A 17,011-nucleotide genomic window follows, 5' to 3' on the forward strand; every position below is an offset into this window, starting at 1 on the left:
TGAACCTCCACTGCCCATTTCTCTTAATATTCTATACTAAGCATGTTTCTAGCACTCTGTCATCTACACCATGGTCTTTCCTCATAGCTCCCTGTGTCTTGTTATGGCTTCACTTGGTGGTTCTCTCTGGCCTTGGCGATATTTTCGTGAGGCTGCTCAATAGAGCCTAGAGTTGTTGTGGCTTAGGGGTGCTTCCCTGCTATTGACTTGATATAAGAGCTGGGGCAACTCATCTATACTTATGTGGGTCTCAGTCTTATTATCTGTACAGCGGGAGGAATAAAGGGACTCTGAGGAGATGCCAGCTGTGGAGCGAGGTGAGGATCATGTAGAATTACAGACACGAGATAAGGTGGGAGGTACTGTTGTGCCATCTTCACCTACATGTGCAAATAGGCCCTCTGCACAGTGTAGATCCAAGAACAGCACCGGTGCTTGACAGCCTCCCTCCACCAGAACCTCCAGGGGCTCCTGAAGGGGCTGGGGGAGAAGGGGAAGACACTGGAAGCCTTGGGTGGGTTTGGCTGACACCCACCCTGCTGGCGCTTCTTTCCGAGGCAGCAGGAGTACGTGGACTACGTGATGCGCGAGTTCCAGGGGAAGGAGAAAATGATGAGGGGCCAGTACCGCCTACGCTTCCACCTTCCCATGAGGATCATCCCCCTGTAAGGAGCCTCTCCCTGGGCTGAAGGGTGTGTCTGGACAAGGCTGGGGCCGGCCTGCACCTGCGCCCCTTCCTGAGTCCTCTCTCCATCTGTAAGCACTAGAGTTGTGGCTGGATACACTGTTATTTCGCAGTTTTCATCACAAGCCCACTCTACTTGCCCTCCGTGGGCTGTTTTTCCCTTAAAAGAATGTCTATTTCCAGTCTCGTCTGGCCCCTCCCATCATGAAGAAGCTGACTGGCTATTTCATGGGTTAAACTTATGACTTGGGATCCCCGTGTCACCGCAGCATCATTTGTGGGTCTCCTCTCTTTCTGGCCACCGTTGTTAGTGGTGACAGTCCCCTGGGGGAGAGGCAGAACCTGCGTCTCAAGGAGCGAGTTTCTCTGGGTGCGGGTGTGGGAAGCTAGCCTGTCCTCCTCTGGGCGTTTTCCCACTTTGGCCTGGGCTCCCCTCTCATCACCTTCCACAGGAATCACGGGTGTGAGATAGTGAAAGTGGAGTTCTTAGTCCAGCGGCTCAAGAAGATTGGGCATTTCCTGACTGTCACCAAGGACGGCATCCTGCAGTTCTGGTCGGAGTCTTTCACGCTGACCAGCTCCTTCAGGGTGAGCGGGGCACACAGGGGTGGTCGAAGAGCCTCTGCCTTCACGTCCAGCAGGCTCCTCTTCTGGGCTTGTGGGATAGGCATCCATGCTTGCGGGCTAGGCATCCGTGCTTGCTCTTGGGGGCAGGTCTGGCTTCCCTGTGGGGCCATGAGCCTCACACTTCTCTTCTGAGACTAGGATACCACCTGGATGTCCACTGAACTTGTATGCCCAACAGACACCCTCAACCCACTTGGTCCAAACTGACTGTCACTGTGGCCCACCTTATCCACCAGACTTCCTTGTCCTGTGACCCCAGGGCAGTGAATGGCATCACCATCCACCAAGGTTCTTGTGATCAACCTCCTGTCCCTGTCCCACCCGCTCCACCACCAAGTCCTGCTGGTTCAGATCTGCTTGGATCAGGGAGGAAGTCACAGTGACTACGAACATGGGCCTTGGAGCCCAACTGCCAGGCATAGAGCCCTGACTGCACCATCTCTCAGCTGTGTGACCTTGGAAGTGACTAGAGCGCTCTCCATGTATCAGTTTCCTCATCTGTCAAATGGGCCTAGTAATAGCAACCCCTACAAACAGGGCTGCCAGGAGCATTATCACAACATAATCCATGCCCGGTGCTTGGAGCAGGGCAAGGCACACAGCAAGCACCCAACCAACATAAGCCGACATTGTCATCACCACGGTCATCTGAGCTGTTGGCTCCCGGCCCAGTGCGGTGAATGATAAAACGCTCAGAAACACCCGCTGCGGACTTGGCATTGCCAGGCCAGTCCAGCCTCCTCCAGCAGACGAGGAAGCCCTGCTCTTCAGAGGAGGCTGAGTGAGCATGTTGTGTGCCTGCAGAGTGTTTCCTAGTTGCATCGGGGGTCATGTCATCCTTCGGGGCAGGAGGATTCTAGATCATCCCCCCATCCCTGGTGGCCGAAGGAGGGAACCGAGGTCTGTGGAGTTCCAGGAACTCTCTTGGGTGCTCCCGGAAATTTGTCCCTGTGTTCCTGAGGCTGGGGTTTCTGGCACATTCCACCCTCTTTTTCTCTTCTGTCCTTATTGGGGGAACATATTATAGCCTGAGATTCTGCTTGTGGCTCTACATGGTCACCTCAGCGCTCCCAAGGGCCACAGCCTGGGAGGGACAAAGAGGACAGAGGGAGGGTCCCCTAGAGGGCCGCAGACGTGGGTCTCCTTCCCTGAGGGGCTGCTTGGGCAAGTGGATGTTGGCAAGAGTAAGCCACCAAACACCAGCCTCACACACTCACTGTAGGTCCACGGTTGTACAGACTGAAAGCCCCAGAGTCTGGGCTTCACTTACCAGCTGTGCAAGCTTGGGCAAGTCTCTGAGACTTCCCAGGGGTCTGTTTCTAGTCTGAACACCAGCATGTGTGTATGTGTATGTAGTGGGGGGGTGTGTGTGATGGGAATTACCATCACCTCCATTGCATGTGGGTGAGACCCTAGCCTAGTGCCAGAGAGGGGCTTCTGGGGCCCTGGTCCACTCGCTGTCAGTGCAGGCCCCTGCTCTTGCTGCTCTGGGTTCTGATGGGACAGTTCAGAGCCTGCGTGGCATTATTCAGGGAGTAAAATACAGATTCCTCCTCTTCCCTGGATAGCGCAGCTCATTTCTGCTGACCCATCTTTGCATGGGGTGTCCCCCGCCGGGAATGCCAGCTCAGGTTCTGTCTGTGTAAGAGTTGTGCGAGGCTGGCACCAGGGCGGGAGGCACCCCTGCCTGGCCCAGCTCCCCCCAGTGCCAGGCAGCACTCAGATGCTTCATCTGTCATGGTTCCATTCATTCCTCACAACCTGGCAGGATGGTTTCTCGTTAATAAGCCAGGTGACACTGGCAGATGGTAAACAAGATTCAGGCAAAACAAACAGAATGAATACCAATGTTAGGAATCAATTATATCTCAGTAAAAATCGGAGAAAAAAGATTCAGGCATTGAGGGGCAGGTGTGGAAAAGTCAGTTTCTCTGTCTCTCTCCGTTCCTAATTCTGTTCACTGGAGGCAACTGCAGCGACCAGCCTGTACACACCCCCCACCTTTCTATTTAAATTCACAAACGGTAGCACATTAGAATGCTGCTTTTCACCTCACTTTTTCACTTAATAACAGATCTTGGTGACTTTTCTGCCTTGCATGTACACAGCTCCCTCATTCCTAATGTCTGGGCAGCGAGCGGTTGGTGTGTGGGTTTATGTAGGGCATCCTTTCCAGGCAATGTCTGGCCTGTTGCTATCATAGCTGGGCAGCAGTGCCCGTTCCTGCTTACACTTCCCTGTGAATACCTGCAAACACATCAGTAGATGCCTCTTGGAAATGGATCCCAGGATCACAAACTGCACATTTAAAACTTTGATGAGCTTGTCAAACTGCTCTAGAAAGGGGTTGTGAGGCTAAGTGTTCTGTAAGCCCAATTTTTGTTGTTCAGTTGCTCAGTTGTGTCTGACTCTTTGTGACCCTGTGGACTGCAGCACGCCAGGCTTCTCTATCCTTCACTATCTCCCTGAGTTTGTTCAGACTCATGTTCACTGAGTCGGTGATGCCATCCAACCATCATGTCCTCTGTCATCCCCTTCTCCTCCTGCCTTCAGTCTTTCCCAGCATCAGGGTCTTTTCCAACAAGTTGGCTCTTCACATCAGGTGGCCAATATTGGAGCTTTAGCTTCAGCATCAGTCCTACCAGTAAATATTCAGGGTTAATTTCTTTTAGGATAGACTGGTTTGATCTCCTTGCTGTCGAAGGGACTCTCAAGAGTCTTCTCCAACACCACAGTTCAAAAGCATCAATTCTTTGGCACTCAGCCTTCTTTATGGTCCAACTCTCACATCCATACATGGCTACTGGAAAAACCATAGCTTTGAGTAGAAGGACCTTTGTCAGTGCAGTGATGTCTCTGCTTTTTAATACACTGCCTAGGTTTGTCATAGCTTTTCTTCCAAGGAGCAAGCATTTTACAGACATGGAAATTGATTTTTAAATTGGAAGCTTATCCAAGGCCCCATCATTGTAGTTGGTGGTAAGGCTGGGCTCCTCACCAGGTCTGTGCCCGGCTCTGGGGCCTCAGGGGACAGGAGAGGGTTTGTGGGGATCCTGTGCTCTTCTGGTGAGCCGCCCCAGACCAGGTCTCCTCTGTCCCCCTCTGGCAGCTTTACCAGATCCATCCGTTCCACAGCCAGCAGATGTGGGTCATTGACATGGTGTGTCTGCACAACATGAACCTGGTGGCCATTGCGTCCACGGACCAGAAGATAGGTGAGTCCCCGCTGCTCCCCAGGCCTGCGCCCGGCCACTGGGAGCCATGCATTTGCACTTGGAGAGATCTGTCGCTCAGCCAACCATGAGCTGGACTGGAGTCCCCTGGGAGGACTGCTGAGTGGTGACTAGTGAGGCTGCTCACCATCACCAGAGATACCACCCCCCCACCCCCGGCCTGGGACACAGGTTTGGGTTCCCATGCGGGCCTCCTCCTCTGTCTCTTCCCCAGAGTTCTTTGATATCAGTAGCCACAAATGTGCCCGGGTCTTCACCTTCACCGATCTGGACAGCTGCGTCCTGACTATGAACTACTGGTGAGAATCCTGGGAGAGCGCTGCAGGGTCTTGGCAGCAGCCGCATCACTCAGTGGGGTTGGGGTCTCCAGAAAGCCTCTCTGGAAGCGGCTCTGGAGTGACCCCACCCTCTGTGCCTGTGTCCTCTTTCCCCCAAGCCGCTCCTCTTTTGGGCCCCTCTTCGGGGTCACTCAGACTGCAGAGTCGTCGTCAGCTCCTCTTCTTTCCCTCCCGCACCGGGTCAGCCGTCAAAGCTGGCCTGTCCTGCTGTGGCCTGAGGGCTCTGAGCACGTCATGGCCCATCGATAGGGTGACCTGGCAAAGAGCAGCCGAAAGACCAGGGAGCCATTTATTTTGCTTTTTTAAAAATGTGCTGATTTCTCTTGGACCTGGTTCCCTGATGGTCTGGATCCGGGTGGCTGGGCCCATGTTTGTTGGCTGTAGGGGTCCAGGCTGGAAAGCTGTGTGGGCTCTGCCCTCCCTCCTGAGGTGGAGGAGGGCCTCAGAAGCCAGGGAGGGGTGGGCGGTGGTGCCGGATGTGCTTAGCTGCTCCGCGGTCTCCTCTGTCTCCCTGTTCCCAGGTCGGACTATCATAGGGCTGTGTTCTGCTATGGGGACACCAAAGGCAATGTCATCATCTTCACCTCTGATGATGTGACCACCGGGCTCTTCAACCCCCGAGTCCTCCCCAGGACCTCCAAATGGGGTAGGGAGACGTGGGGAGTCGGAGGAGATGGTCCTGTCCTGGGAGCTCCTCCCTGTCCCATCCCTGGGGAGGTGGTACACCTGTGTGCTCAGCTCAGAACCACCTATAGGGGGTAGGGGATGGGGGACAGCGGGGCAGGGACAGGGCTGAGGAGACGGGCAGTCTCTCTGAAGGTGGGGAATTGTGCCTCTGAGAGCTGGTTTGGGGGCTGAAGCAGGGAGTCTTCAGAACCCTCCTCATCCCAGGGAGAGAAAACCTGTGGCAGCTGTGTGACCCCTCTGGGCCTTGGGACAGGGCATGCTTCCTCCACCGTGTGAGCAGAGTTCTGCTCCCTGTGGCTGGGAGCTGCCTGTGGGTGGGCAGTGGGGCAGAGCTGAGAGGCTGCCCTGAAGGTGGGCTCTGCGGGGCCCGGAGGAAAGCCCAGCTCCCCAGCATGAACCAGCACGTGACTTTCACCGAGCCCTCGGGGGCTGAGCACCTCCTGCAGTTCACCTGCGCCAGGAGGGGCTGATGTTTCACCGTCGGCTAAGGGAGGAGCAGGGGAGGCTAAAGGGGGTGAAGGCTTGCACAGGCCCCACAGTGACGACTGAGATCCCAGGCAGGCAGTCTGCCCCAGAGCTGGCACTTGAGCCTCTTGCTGGGCTGTATCTCAAGCTGACTAAATGCTGGAGGGTGCTGTTTGGGGATGCTCTGCCAAGTGGCAAGGGATCCCACGGCCTCGGAGCCTGGGGCTGTCCGGGGCTTGTCTGAACTGGACCCTGGCCAGGATTGAGGCTTCGACCCACAGTGTCAGTCCTCCAGGCCGCTCCACATCCATCTAGGGGAGGCGGAGGCCACTAGGGGCCCCAGCCCCCAGGAACACTGACTCCCCTCCATCCAGGACTCCAGAGCGGCCGCTTGGGCTTCCATTCGGAGTTTCTGAGCAGGACTCTTTCCAGGGGCTCCCAGGCCTTGGTGACACCTCCTGCCTAGCTTGCTGGGCAGCATCCACCACCGGCCAGGCAGAAGACGGGTCCTGCCCTGGACGCAGAAGGGGTCTGGCACCCCATGTGCTTGCCTCATCAGCTTCTACCCCTGCCCTGAGCCAGCCCACCCTGGTCACTCTATGCCACCCTGCAGATTGGCACAGGAAGCTGTGGTGGTCTTTGAGCTGAGTGGTGGACAGGAAATTGGAAGGGAGGCAGATGAGACTGGAGTGTTGGACGGGAGTCTTTCCACGCCACATGCTGCCTGGAGGCTGGGGACAAACAAGAAGGGGCATCCAGCAGTGTGTTGACTTGGGAGGGGCTGGACAGACCAGTTCTGTGTGACCTGGACCCTATTGCTTAACCTCTCTGTGCCTCGGTTCCCTTATTCGAATGGGGATGAACACATTCAGTTCATGGATTTGCTAGAAGGTGGAAGGAGAGAAAGTGTAGGGGCAGGGCTGTGCTCACCACACATGCTCCAGACATGCTTGCTTTACGACGCATGCATGCAACTTCTTCTTGGAACTTGTGTTTGCCAGACAAGATGGGGCATGTAGTTTGAAGCAGAATGACAAACTCCCAAATGACTGTTTTCAGAATGAATAAGAGCCCAGGATCTCAGTTCATTCTCTGCCCCTGCAGAGTCCGAGCTCTCTAATGGAGACTCAACAGGGGAGAGTTGAGTCTCTAAAATCTGGCTCCAGCTCTGCCAGGGGCTGACAGGGGGATTCTGGGCAGCGGTGTTTATCGGCTCGGGTCTGTTTTCTGGGTGCTGAGTTCAGTGTCTGCACTGAACTTGCCAGGACACAGGGAGGCTTGAGCGAGCCTTTGTAAGGGAATGCCTTTTGAGATGCATGGGAGTTGCAAACCAGCTCAAGGGGTCTTGCTTTTGAGGTCTTGTTTGTGCTGCAAATGGGAAGACCTGGTGACCTGGGCCTTGATTTTCTCCCCTATCAGATAACTGGACCAACGTTTCTACCCGGAGGCTTCTAAGTGAGAATTCCCCTATGTATAGAAGTTACCGGCTGAAGGTAAGGGGGCTCTTTCCTCGGCTGTTTCCATGGTAACTAGCTGTACACATGTACCACTCAGCAATAAACACAGCAGGTGGATCTTCCCTTGGGTCTGTGGCGTTGGGCACTGGTATCCGGGGAAGGAAGGGGTGGAGGCACCTGCTGGATCCCGCCCGGCTCTTTCTGCAGAATCCCCAGGCGAGGCTGGTCTCTCTCACCACCTTCCTTGCTCAGACACGCCCCTCCTGGGTGGCTTCTCACCATTGCCCAATTCCTTTCTCCACATGGTGCTTTCTGCATTCAGCAACTTCAAGAAAGATGAGCTAGAAATATAGTCAGGTCACTCCTTTGCTCAAAATCCCAGTAGCTGTCCTGTTTGAACAAAGTCTCAAGTGCACCCACGACCAGGACAGGAAGGGCTCTGGCCCCTGGCTTGTTTCTGGTCTTGCTCTCTACCCCGCTTCTCCTCCCTCTGCCACAGAAGTGCCAGCAAACTTTGCTGTTCTCTGAGTATGGAGCCCTTCCCACTGCAGGGCTTTGACACGTGCCATTCCTTCAGGCTACCATGTTCTCTACCCACTCACTATACGCACCCCTCTACTTCCTTCAGGTCCTCCCCAACCAGCCTCGCACAGCCCTGCTCGCCATCCGCCTCTGCCGTCATCCCCTCACTGCAGCGCTAATAGCAGTGGTCCCCAACCTGGCATGAGGGAATGGTTTCATGGAGGACAGTTTTTCCATGGACTGGGGTGGGGGATGGTTTCAGGGTGATTCAAGTGCATTACATTTATTCTGCACTTTATTTCTATTATTGTTACATCAGCTCCACCTCAGATCATCAGGCATTAGATCCTGGAGGTTGGGTACCGCCTGGCATATAGGATTGTGGCACCTGTTACAATGATTGTTTTTCTCCCATACCTCTGAGCTGTTCTCTGACATGAGCTGGCTTTCCTACAATTCAACTCAATCCTAACACTGTCTACCCAAAGATAGCGTCAGACCCTGCGGGTTAAGGGTCCCACGAGACTGCCCTTCACTTCCGATGCCAAGTGCAAGTTCAGGTTGTCACCTGTGCTTCTGACCCACCAGCATAAATGAGGTTTCCATGACCCGCCTCCTTGGGTTCAATTAATTTGCCAGAGCAGCTCGCAGAACTTGGAGAAACGTTTTACTTTACTAGATCAACGTTTTGTTTTTTTTTAATGAAAAGATGTAATTTAGGAACAGCCAGGTGGCAGAGATGCAGAAGGCACGGCAGAAGGGGGGTGGAGCTCCCACCCCTGTCTGGGTCCCCACTCTCCTTGTATGTGTTCTCCAGCCCAGAAGCTTTCTGAATCCTGTCCTTTTGGGTTTCTATGGTGGCTTCGTTACATAGGCGTGATTGACCGCTTCGCCAGCCGTTGGTAATCAAATCATCCTCCAGCCTTCACTGTGACAGGCACTTGGTGAAACAGCGCATGTGAAACCCAGCTGTGCCTGACGACCCCTCCAGTCACCTTGTCCATTCTTGTCCTGGAGAGGGAAATCTCCCAACTGGAAGGCCAAGCATGGGGCCAGACCTCAGAGTGCATCCAGCCAGGCCATGCCCTTGGCCTGTGGGTTGCAGCCTTTTTTCCACCCAAGTGGCACCAGATAACATCCTCATGTTCTGCATACCTCGTCCTGACAAACACGAGGGGGGTGTGGGGGAGCCGGGAAGCACTGTCGACTAGGGATGAGGGTGGATGACAGGGACTGTGGACTAGGCAGACTTGGATCCATCCTTCCTCCCACCTTCGGATGCGGCCACAGAGAATGGTATTAGTATGCACTTGACCTAGCCTGTCCTCTTAATCTGTAAACAAGAGTTCACGTGACAGGAGATTTCAGTGCTTCTCACCTGTTCCATGGACAACTGATGGCCATACTGTCCTGGTCACGACCCGGGCTAGAACTGCGGGGCCAGAGCACTTTGTTGAAGGCACTAGACTCGGGATCTCCTAGCCCCTCCAGCCCCCGATACCTGCCACTTTCTGGGAGCTGGGCCTGGACGAGGTGGGGCTGGGCCTGGACGACTGCGCTTGGGTTGTGTCTCCCACCACCACCGCTCTCTTTCCAGGCTCTCCACCTCAACTGGTGTCAACAGGTCAAGTTCATCCCCCAGCTGAACCTGGTGGCTTCCTGTTCAGCCATTGACAAGTCCTCTCTGGTGCTGACAGTGTTGCCATCCAAAGTCCCAGAGAGCCTCAAGTAAGGGGCAGCCACTTCCAGGCAGAGGTGGTGGGGCTGGGAGGGGGTGGGTGGTGACACTGACTCTGGGATGCCGGCTTCACTTTAGCCACACGTGGCCGTCGCTGCTGAGAGGTGGCCTGCCTCCAGGACAGTGGACTCTCCTGTGGGCAGTACAGAGGCCTGTGGATCAGGCTGGGTACGAAGGACCACTGTGTGTCCTGAGAGCCAACAGTGGGCTGTGGTGGTTGGAATGTGGGCTCTGGAGTCTGTTTTTTTTGTTTTTTTAATTGAGATTGTTAGTTTTGAAAATTGACATACAATATTATATTAAGTTTCAGGTGTGCCATAGAATGATTTGATACTCATATATAATTTGTGAGGGCTTCCCTGGTGGCTCAGTCAGTAAAGAATTCACCTGCAATGTGGGAGACCTGGGTTCGATTCCTGGGTTGGGAAGATCCCCTGGAGGAGGGCATGGAAACTCACTCCAGTGTTCTTGCCTGGAGAATCCCCACGGACAGAGGAGCCTGGCATGCTACAGTCCATGGGGTCCCAAAGAGTCGCACATGACTGGGTGACTAAACACATATGTTGTGAAATGATCACAGTCTAGTTAACATCTATCACCACACACAGTTACACCTTTCTTTTTTCCTTTCCTGTGATGAGAACTTTTATGGAGTCTGGTTTTAACCATTCTGGCATTGCCACCAGCAGCAAAAATATAAGGTCTCTTTTATCCACCTATCTATACACAAAATTCAGCACAAAGGCTGGCACATAGTATGAGACAGTCAGAAAAATGTTTTCTGAGTGAAGGGATGAGTGTGAGTTGCTTCACTTCTGTGAACCTCAGTTTCCTCCTGTTGTCAAAGGGGACAATAACAGCTCTTCACTTACCTCAAGGCTTACGTGAGTGAGTGCCGTACGTGGCCTGTGTTCAGTAGTTGGCCACACTAATTCTTTGGAGATGGTTCTAATATATTTCCTTCATTTTTTATTGCTTTACCCCAGAGGGAATATTTTCTTCTGCTGTCTTTTTTTATTTTTTGAAAATTAACTGTTAGGAATTACCTGGTGGTCCAGTGGTTAGGGTTCCATGATTTCACTGCTGAGGGCCCAGGTTTCATTCATGACTGGGCAGCTAATATCCCACAAGCTGCAATGTGTAGCCAAGAAAATAAAATCAACTGTTAGTCACACAGGTATATGTATATATGTAAAAAAGATTCAAACATAAATGAATCTGGAATCTTGTGGGGCCACCTCCCCATTCCCTTATCCAATCCTCAAGTCCTGGAACTAACTCTAGGCTGGAGGAGGGGAGCATATCCCTGAGGTGTTGCAGAGGCTTCCATCTTGCTTTTTGTGCTTTGAGGGGAGTGGTGTGGTGGCATTTTGCTTGGAGCTGGTTTGTTGGTTTGGTTCCTCTGATTTGGTGGGAGTATTACCTCATCTTGGTGATCTGTCTTTCATTCAGCTTCTTGTTTTATTGGGCCTCAATGGCAGGAGGCTGTCACGGGGCTGTCACGGGGATTACTGCGTTGTGGCCACGAGGGCCTCGGTGGCTGGCCCTGCTGCCTTTCCACCCCAGCCACACTGGCCCCCTCGTGGTTCGAGCATGTTCCTGCCCCCAGGCCTTTGCATTGCTCCTCTCTGCCTGCTTTTTTGTTTTTTAAACATTTTTCCTTTTATGAAAGATTTTAAACACATAGAAGTAGAGAAATAGTATAATGCTTTCTAAATTTAATCCCTAGGTTGAGAAGATCCCCTTAAGAAGAGAATGGCTACCCACTCCAGTATTCTTGCCTGGAAAATCTCATAGACAGAGGAGCCTGGTGGGCTACAGTCCATGGGGTTGGAAAGAGCTGGACACAACTGAGCAACTAACACTTTAATATTCCTAGTACTAGTCCAAGTTAATCTTTACCCAAGTGTCTCGAAAACATCTTTTTATTATGATTTGGAATTAGATGGGCAAGGTTCTAGGACGGTTCTGAGCAGAGGAATGGTGTGGTCTGACATGCGGAGCATCTTTCTGGCTGCTCTGTTGCAAGTGGTGGTCGTGGTGGTATTAGTCGCTAAGTCGTGTCCAACTCTTGTGAACCCATAGACTGTAGCCCGTCAGGCTCCTCTGTTCATGGGATTCTCTAGGCAAGAATACTGGAGTGGGTTGCCATTTCCTTCTCAGGGGATCTTCCTGACCTAGGAATCGAACCCGTGTCTCCTGCATTGCAGGCAGATTCTTTACCGACTGAGCTAAGAGGGAAGCCGTATATGGGCAGGAGGGGAAATAAGGACACCAGTAAGGACACCACTGTATTAATTCAGGGTACACATGATAGTGGCCTGGAGTCCGCCAGGAGTGGAAATCGAGATATATCTTAGGGGTGGATTGCAGAATATATAACACAAGTGCACAAACCCCATTTCATGTGTGAGTGCAGTTCACACTCTGGCCAGCAGGTGGCACCATTGACTGCTCTTGTTCAGTCTCTCAGTCGTGTCCAATGCTGCGAGCCCCTGGACTGCAGCACGCTAGGCTTCCCTGTCCATCACCAACATCTGGAACTTGCTCAAACTCACGTCCATTGAGTCCGTGATGCCTTCCAATCATCTCTTTCTCTGTCATCCTCTTCTCCTCCTGCCTTTAATCTTTCCCAGCATCAGGGTCTTTTCCAGTGAGTTAGGTGATACCCTCTTGGGGCATGGCCTCTGCAGGTGGGGCCGGCACTGTCAACTCAAATTCTGCCTCTGGAGTGGCCTTGTGGACTTCTTCCCTGAGTCCCACCCTGACCTTTCAGTCTCTTCTCCACACAGCAGTCTCCTGCAGACCTGGTCTCCTCCAGCTGTCTGTTTATTTCCCTGCAGGACTTGCCATGATGTGTATATGCCCACTTCCTTGTCTCTCTATTCTTTACTCGCTTAGGCGGTTTTCCTCTAGAAGGCAAGCTCCAGTGAAGGCAGGAGCATCCTGTCTGCTCATCCTGGAAGGGCATAGGAACTGGGAAACCTTGGTTGAATAAATGGGTGAATCAGCCTGAAATAATTTCTAGTAACATTTTGTGACAGTTCTTCCAGAATATTTCTTTGCACACATATGCATGGAGGGAGACATATGTGGTTTGACAACACAGGTGTTTCATATCCTTTTCTTGAACTTTTGAGTTTTAGAGGAATCCTTCTGGCTGTGGAGTGGGGAGCACAGGGAAGTGGGAGAAAGGCAGGAGGTTAAGAGCCCCCACCCAAGGAGGCTGATAACAGAAGTGAAGGGGGTCTGGGCCCTGGTGGGATGTGGGCAAAGAGGATTTGGGGCTTGGCTGAATAATGGGAATTCAGGAGAGGGAGCCTCTACAGTGATAAGCAGGTTTAGGCCCCTGGGTAGTGGCAGAGGAGCAGTTCAGGGTCCAGTTTGGTTGAGAACATGCTGGAGTTGAGTTTATTTACTTAAAGCTGTGCTGGGTCTTCGTTGCTGTGTGCGGGCTTTCTCTAGTTGCTGTGAGTGGGGGCTACTCTTCATTGCGGTGCGGGAGCATCTCGTTGCGGGGGCTTCTCTTGTTGCAGAGTACAAGCTCTAGTACATGGGCTTCAGTAGTTTCAGCACATGGGCTCAGTAGTTGTGGCGCATGGGCTTAGTCATTCCACAGCATGTGGAATCTCCCTGGACTGGGCATTGACCCGTACCCCCTGTGTCGTCAGGAGGATTCTTATCCACTGTGCCACCAGTGAAGGCCTGGAGTTGAGTTTTGAAGGGAGAGTTTGAGTGGAAAGAGTTGGTGGGGCAGGATGTGTGGACATGAGGGAACAGCATACGCAAAGGCACAGAGCTTCTAGGGCTCTGGGGCCTGTGAGGCCGTTGGGCTTGACTTTCTCCCTGACCTTCCCAGAACCCCTGCCTGGGCCAACCTGCCCTCCTGAGCACCCCCTGAACCCCCCTGCCCTCCAGCCCTACCGCACCTCTTCCTTTCCTGGGGCTCCGGTTCTGAGCCTCCTGCCTCTTCCTGTCACGCCCACGCTGGGTCTGAGTCCCGACACCCCGCCCCCACCCCCCCACCCACCTCCTTGGCCAAGCTCCTTCTTTCCATGTCCTCATCGTGGCTGCTGACAGTCTTCAGGGTTGTGTGAGGGTCCCGGTGACTCACAAGACGGTACCCCACACAGGGACCAGCAGGCAGCAGGAACTTTATTCTCTCCCCTGAGCCTTTGGGGGCCCTCCCCTCCCCCGCCTTTGGGTTTGCGTCCTGGGTGGGAGGACCCTCATCCCAGGAGAGTGAAGGTGCCGATGGAGTGAAGTCTCCTACTCTGGGGGCTGCTCTCACCTTCACATGCAGGTGGGGGTAGGCGTTTCTTCCAGGCGCTGCTGGTTCCCGATGAGCTGGGGGCTGCAGGGTGAGCCCAGGGCAGGGTCTCAGGGGCTGCTCCTCTCCTTGGATGGAGAGGTAATGACTTGTCACTGTAACCCCAACCCCCCATGGCCCTGCCTCCAGCTCCTCCCACCCCAGGCTCAGAAGCTCTCCCAAGGCCACTGGTCCCAGCCTGCCTCCTTTGCTGTTGTAGGGTTTCAGTGCTGAATTTGAGAAAAGGGATTCTTTGCTTTGATTATTGCCCAGGAAAGAACGTCCTGGGTAAGTAACCTTTGTATCACGTGGAAGGTGCTGGTCTGGCAGAACTAGGCTGAGGGCTGCTGAGGGTGTGGGACCCATCAGAGCTGAGGGGGAGGCCTCCTGGCACCTGGCCTCTGGCTGCTCTGGTGCCTGCTCTTGGGCACCTGGGGTGGAGTGGTGACACGGGCTTGCTTGGCTTGGTGGTGGAGGGGATGGGGCGGGGAGGGCACGGATGCGTCGTGACAACAGCTATTATCTGCCAAGACTGGCTGGAGTCTGAGGCCTGCCCAGGACAAGGTCCCAGCACAAGCCCCTAGTGGCTGATACCCAATTTTCAACTCCAGTGACTGGTGGCTATGACCCCCTCATCCGCCTGTGGAACCCCTTCTTCTCAAGAAAGCCTGTGTGGATGATGAAGGGGCATCAGACTTCGGTGACACACATCGTTGTGAACAACAAGGACAACAGCATCCTTCTCAGCGTCTCCAAGGACAAGGTGTCCCCCTCGGGGAGCCCAGCCCTGACGCCCCCCTGCCCATAGTTCCTGTTTCCCAAAGATGCTGGCCCATGGATAGTGAGCTAGCTCAGTCAGCCAGGGGGCTGCCAGTTGGCAGGGGCCTGAGGCTCAGGGAGTGGTGGGACCTCCCTGCCCATGGTCCCACCCCTGGCCGAAGGCCTAGAGGAGGGTGCCCAGGTGGCACCATGGGCCTCTGACCACCTCACCCCCCACCACAATAGAAGCCTGAGCCCAGCTATGAGCTGCTCACCAGAGCTGTTTCCATGTAGCCCAGCCTGGCTACTTAATTTGTGGTCCTGGGTGGGGCCCTTCGCTTAACTGGGTCTCAGCCTCCCCTCCAGAGAAGGGCTGTTGAGGGGTTTAGAGGAGGTCAGGTGGTAAAGGAGCAGTGGCCTGACTGGCACATAGTAGGTATACAACACAGGTGAGCCTTTCCCCTCCCCCAGACCCAGACTTGCTGCCCTCAGCTCTCCCAGTGACCTCTCTCGGCTGCCCTGGCTGTCAGGGCCGGACTGGACCTTTTTCAAATGCCTGAGCTCCTCTGCTCAGGTCCGTTATTCTGCTCCTCTGAACTATGGGTTCAGGGTCTCTCCCCACTTACTGGGGATTGCACATCAACAGTTGCAGGTGTCTTCCTGCAGGGGACAAGGTTGTGTCTTCTGGGACTCAGTAGATCAGGAGTGGGCAGGGCCCTTGGGTCACCAGGACATGCTCCCCAGCACACCCCACACTTGTTATTGTCTGGACTGCTGCTGGCAGTGCCGTGAGCTGGGCATCGTCACCTTTGATGAAGACTCTGAGGCTGGAGGGGTGGGGAGACAGAAACAGACGCTCACGGTCAGTGATGAGCAGAGCCAGGGTGTGGATGGGGTCTGTGGGTTCAAGCCCCTGCCCTGTCCAGCTTGCTGCCAATGCCCTCAGGTGAGGAGTGTCCTGCAGGGACTTCCATTGGCCCCTCTGGGGACACTTCCTCAACCTGGAAGGAACCCAGGGGGACAGGCTGGCCTTTTGGGCACCTATGTTGGCAGTTCTGTCTCTACCCCACCTGGCTTTATTGGAGGGAGGCCGGGGTGGGAGCTGAGTGTCTGGGGGTGGGGCACGGGCGGCCTGGTGAGGGCTCCATCCTCAGCTGATGAGCAGCAGGTGCTCAAGCAGGATAGACACCTTGGGAGGAGGAAACTGGGAGTAGTGTGTATCGCTCAGCTTCCTCATTTGACCATAAGCAAGAACTGATGCTGAAGCTGAAACTCCAATACTTTGGCCACCTGATGCAAAGAACTGACTCGTTTGAAGAGACCCTGATGCTGGGAATGATTGAAGGCAGGAGGAGAAGGGGATGACAGAGGATGAGATGGTTGGATGGCATCACTGACTCAATGGACATGAGTTTGAGTAAACTTCAGGAGTTGGTGGTGGACAGGGAAGCCTGGCGTGCTGCAGTCCGTGGGTCTGCAAAGAGTCAGACATGATTGAGCAACTGAACTGAGCAACTGAACTGAACCTGAACTGAACGATGTTTCTGGGCTTCCCAGGTGGAGCTAGTGGTAAAGAACGCGCCTGCCAATGCAGGAGATGTAAGGGATGCGGGTTCGATCCCTAGATAGGGAAGATCCCATAGAGGAAGGCATGGCAATCCACTTCAGTATTCTTGCCTGGGAAACCCAATGGATGGAGGAGCCTGGCAGGCTACAGTACGTGGGGTCGCAGAGAGTCAGACACGACTGAGCAACTAAGCACACATGCACGGTGTCTCTGTCATAGGCTTGTGGTCTGTGGCAGTGACTTAGCACGGTGGCTGTGCCCCCAGGAGCACCCCCAGGCCTCGGGCCAGCCACATCCCTGAGGACCCACTCTTGACCTCCCTGCCGATTTTCCACCCCCAGAATATTCGCGTATGGGACATGCAAGACTACCAATGCCTTCAGTCCTTCTGCGGGAAGCATTTTGCCCTGGGACATTGCCCCATCACCAGCATCTACTTCCACAAAGAGGACAATTCGCTCATCTGCAGCACCTATTCAGTGAGTGATGTGCGGGAGGGAGGCGGGCTGTGGCTGCACAAGGAGGGGAGGGGCCACGGCCATGGTCTCTGACCCACGGGACACCGAGGGGTGGTCACATCCTGTCCGGACCGAGACTGCCTTATGTCATGAGGACAAAGCTGCT

General features: G+C 54.2%; 1 protein-coding gene across 1 annotated transcript in view; it reads left to right on the forward strand.

The window, feature by feature from the left end:
• The window catches only part of EFCAB8 (EF-hand calcium binding domain 8), a 61,914-nt gene that overhangs the window by 23,868 nt on the left and 21,035 nt on the right, over positions 1-17,011 (forward strand). The window contains exons 7-16 of the mRNA XM_043479122.1: positions 562-665; positions 1,138-1,273; positions 4,422-4,527; positions 4,760-4,844; positions 5,405-5,529; positions 7,455-7,528; positions 9,612-9,742; positions 14,282-14,349; positions 14,673-14,824; positions 16,729-16,866. Coding sequence (XP_043335057.1) covers positions 562-665; positions 1,138-1,273; positions 4,422-4,527; positions 4,760-4,844; positions 5,405-5,529; positions 7,455-7,528; positions 9,612-9,742; positions 14,282-14,349; positions 14,673-14,824; positions 16,729-16,866 — 1,119 coding nt within the window. The remainder of the gene's footprint in view (positions 1-561; positions 666-1,137; positions 1,274-4,421; positions 4,528-4,759; positions 4,845-5,404; positions 5,530-7,454; positions 7,529-9,611; positions 9,743-14,281; positions 14,350-14,672; positions 14,825-16,728; positions 16,867-17,011) is intronic.

This window comes from Cervus canadensis, chromosome 10 (assembly GCF_019320065.1).
Source record: "Cervus canadensis isolate Bull #8, Minnesota chromosome 10, ASM1932006v1, whole genome shotgun sequence".
NCBI classification, from domain to species: domain Eukaryota; kingdom Metazoa; phylum Chordata; class Mammalia; order Artiodactyla; family Cervidae; genus Cervus; species Cervus canadensis.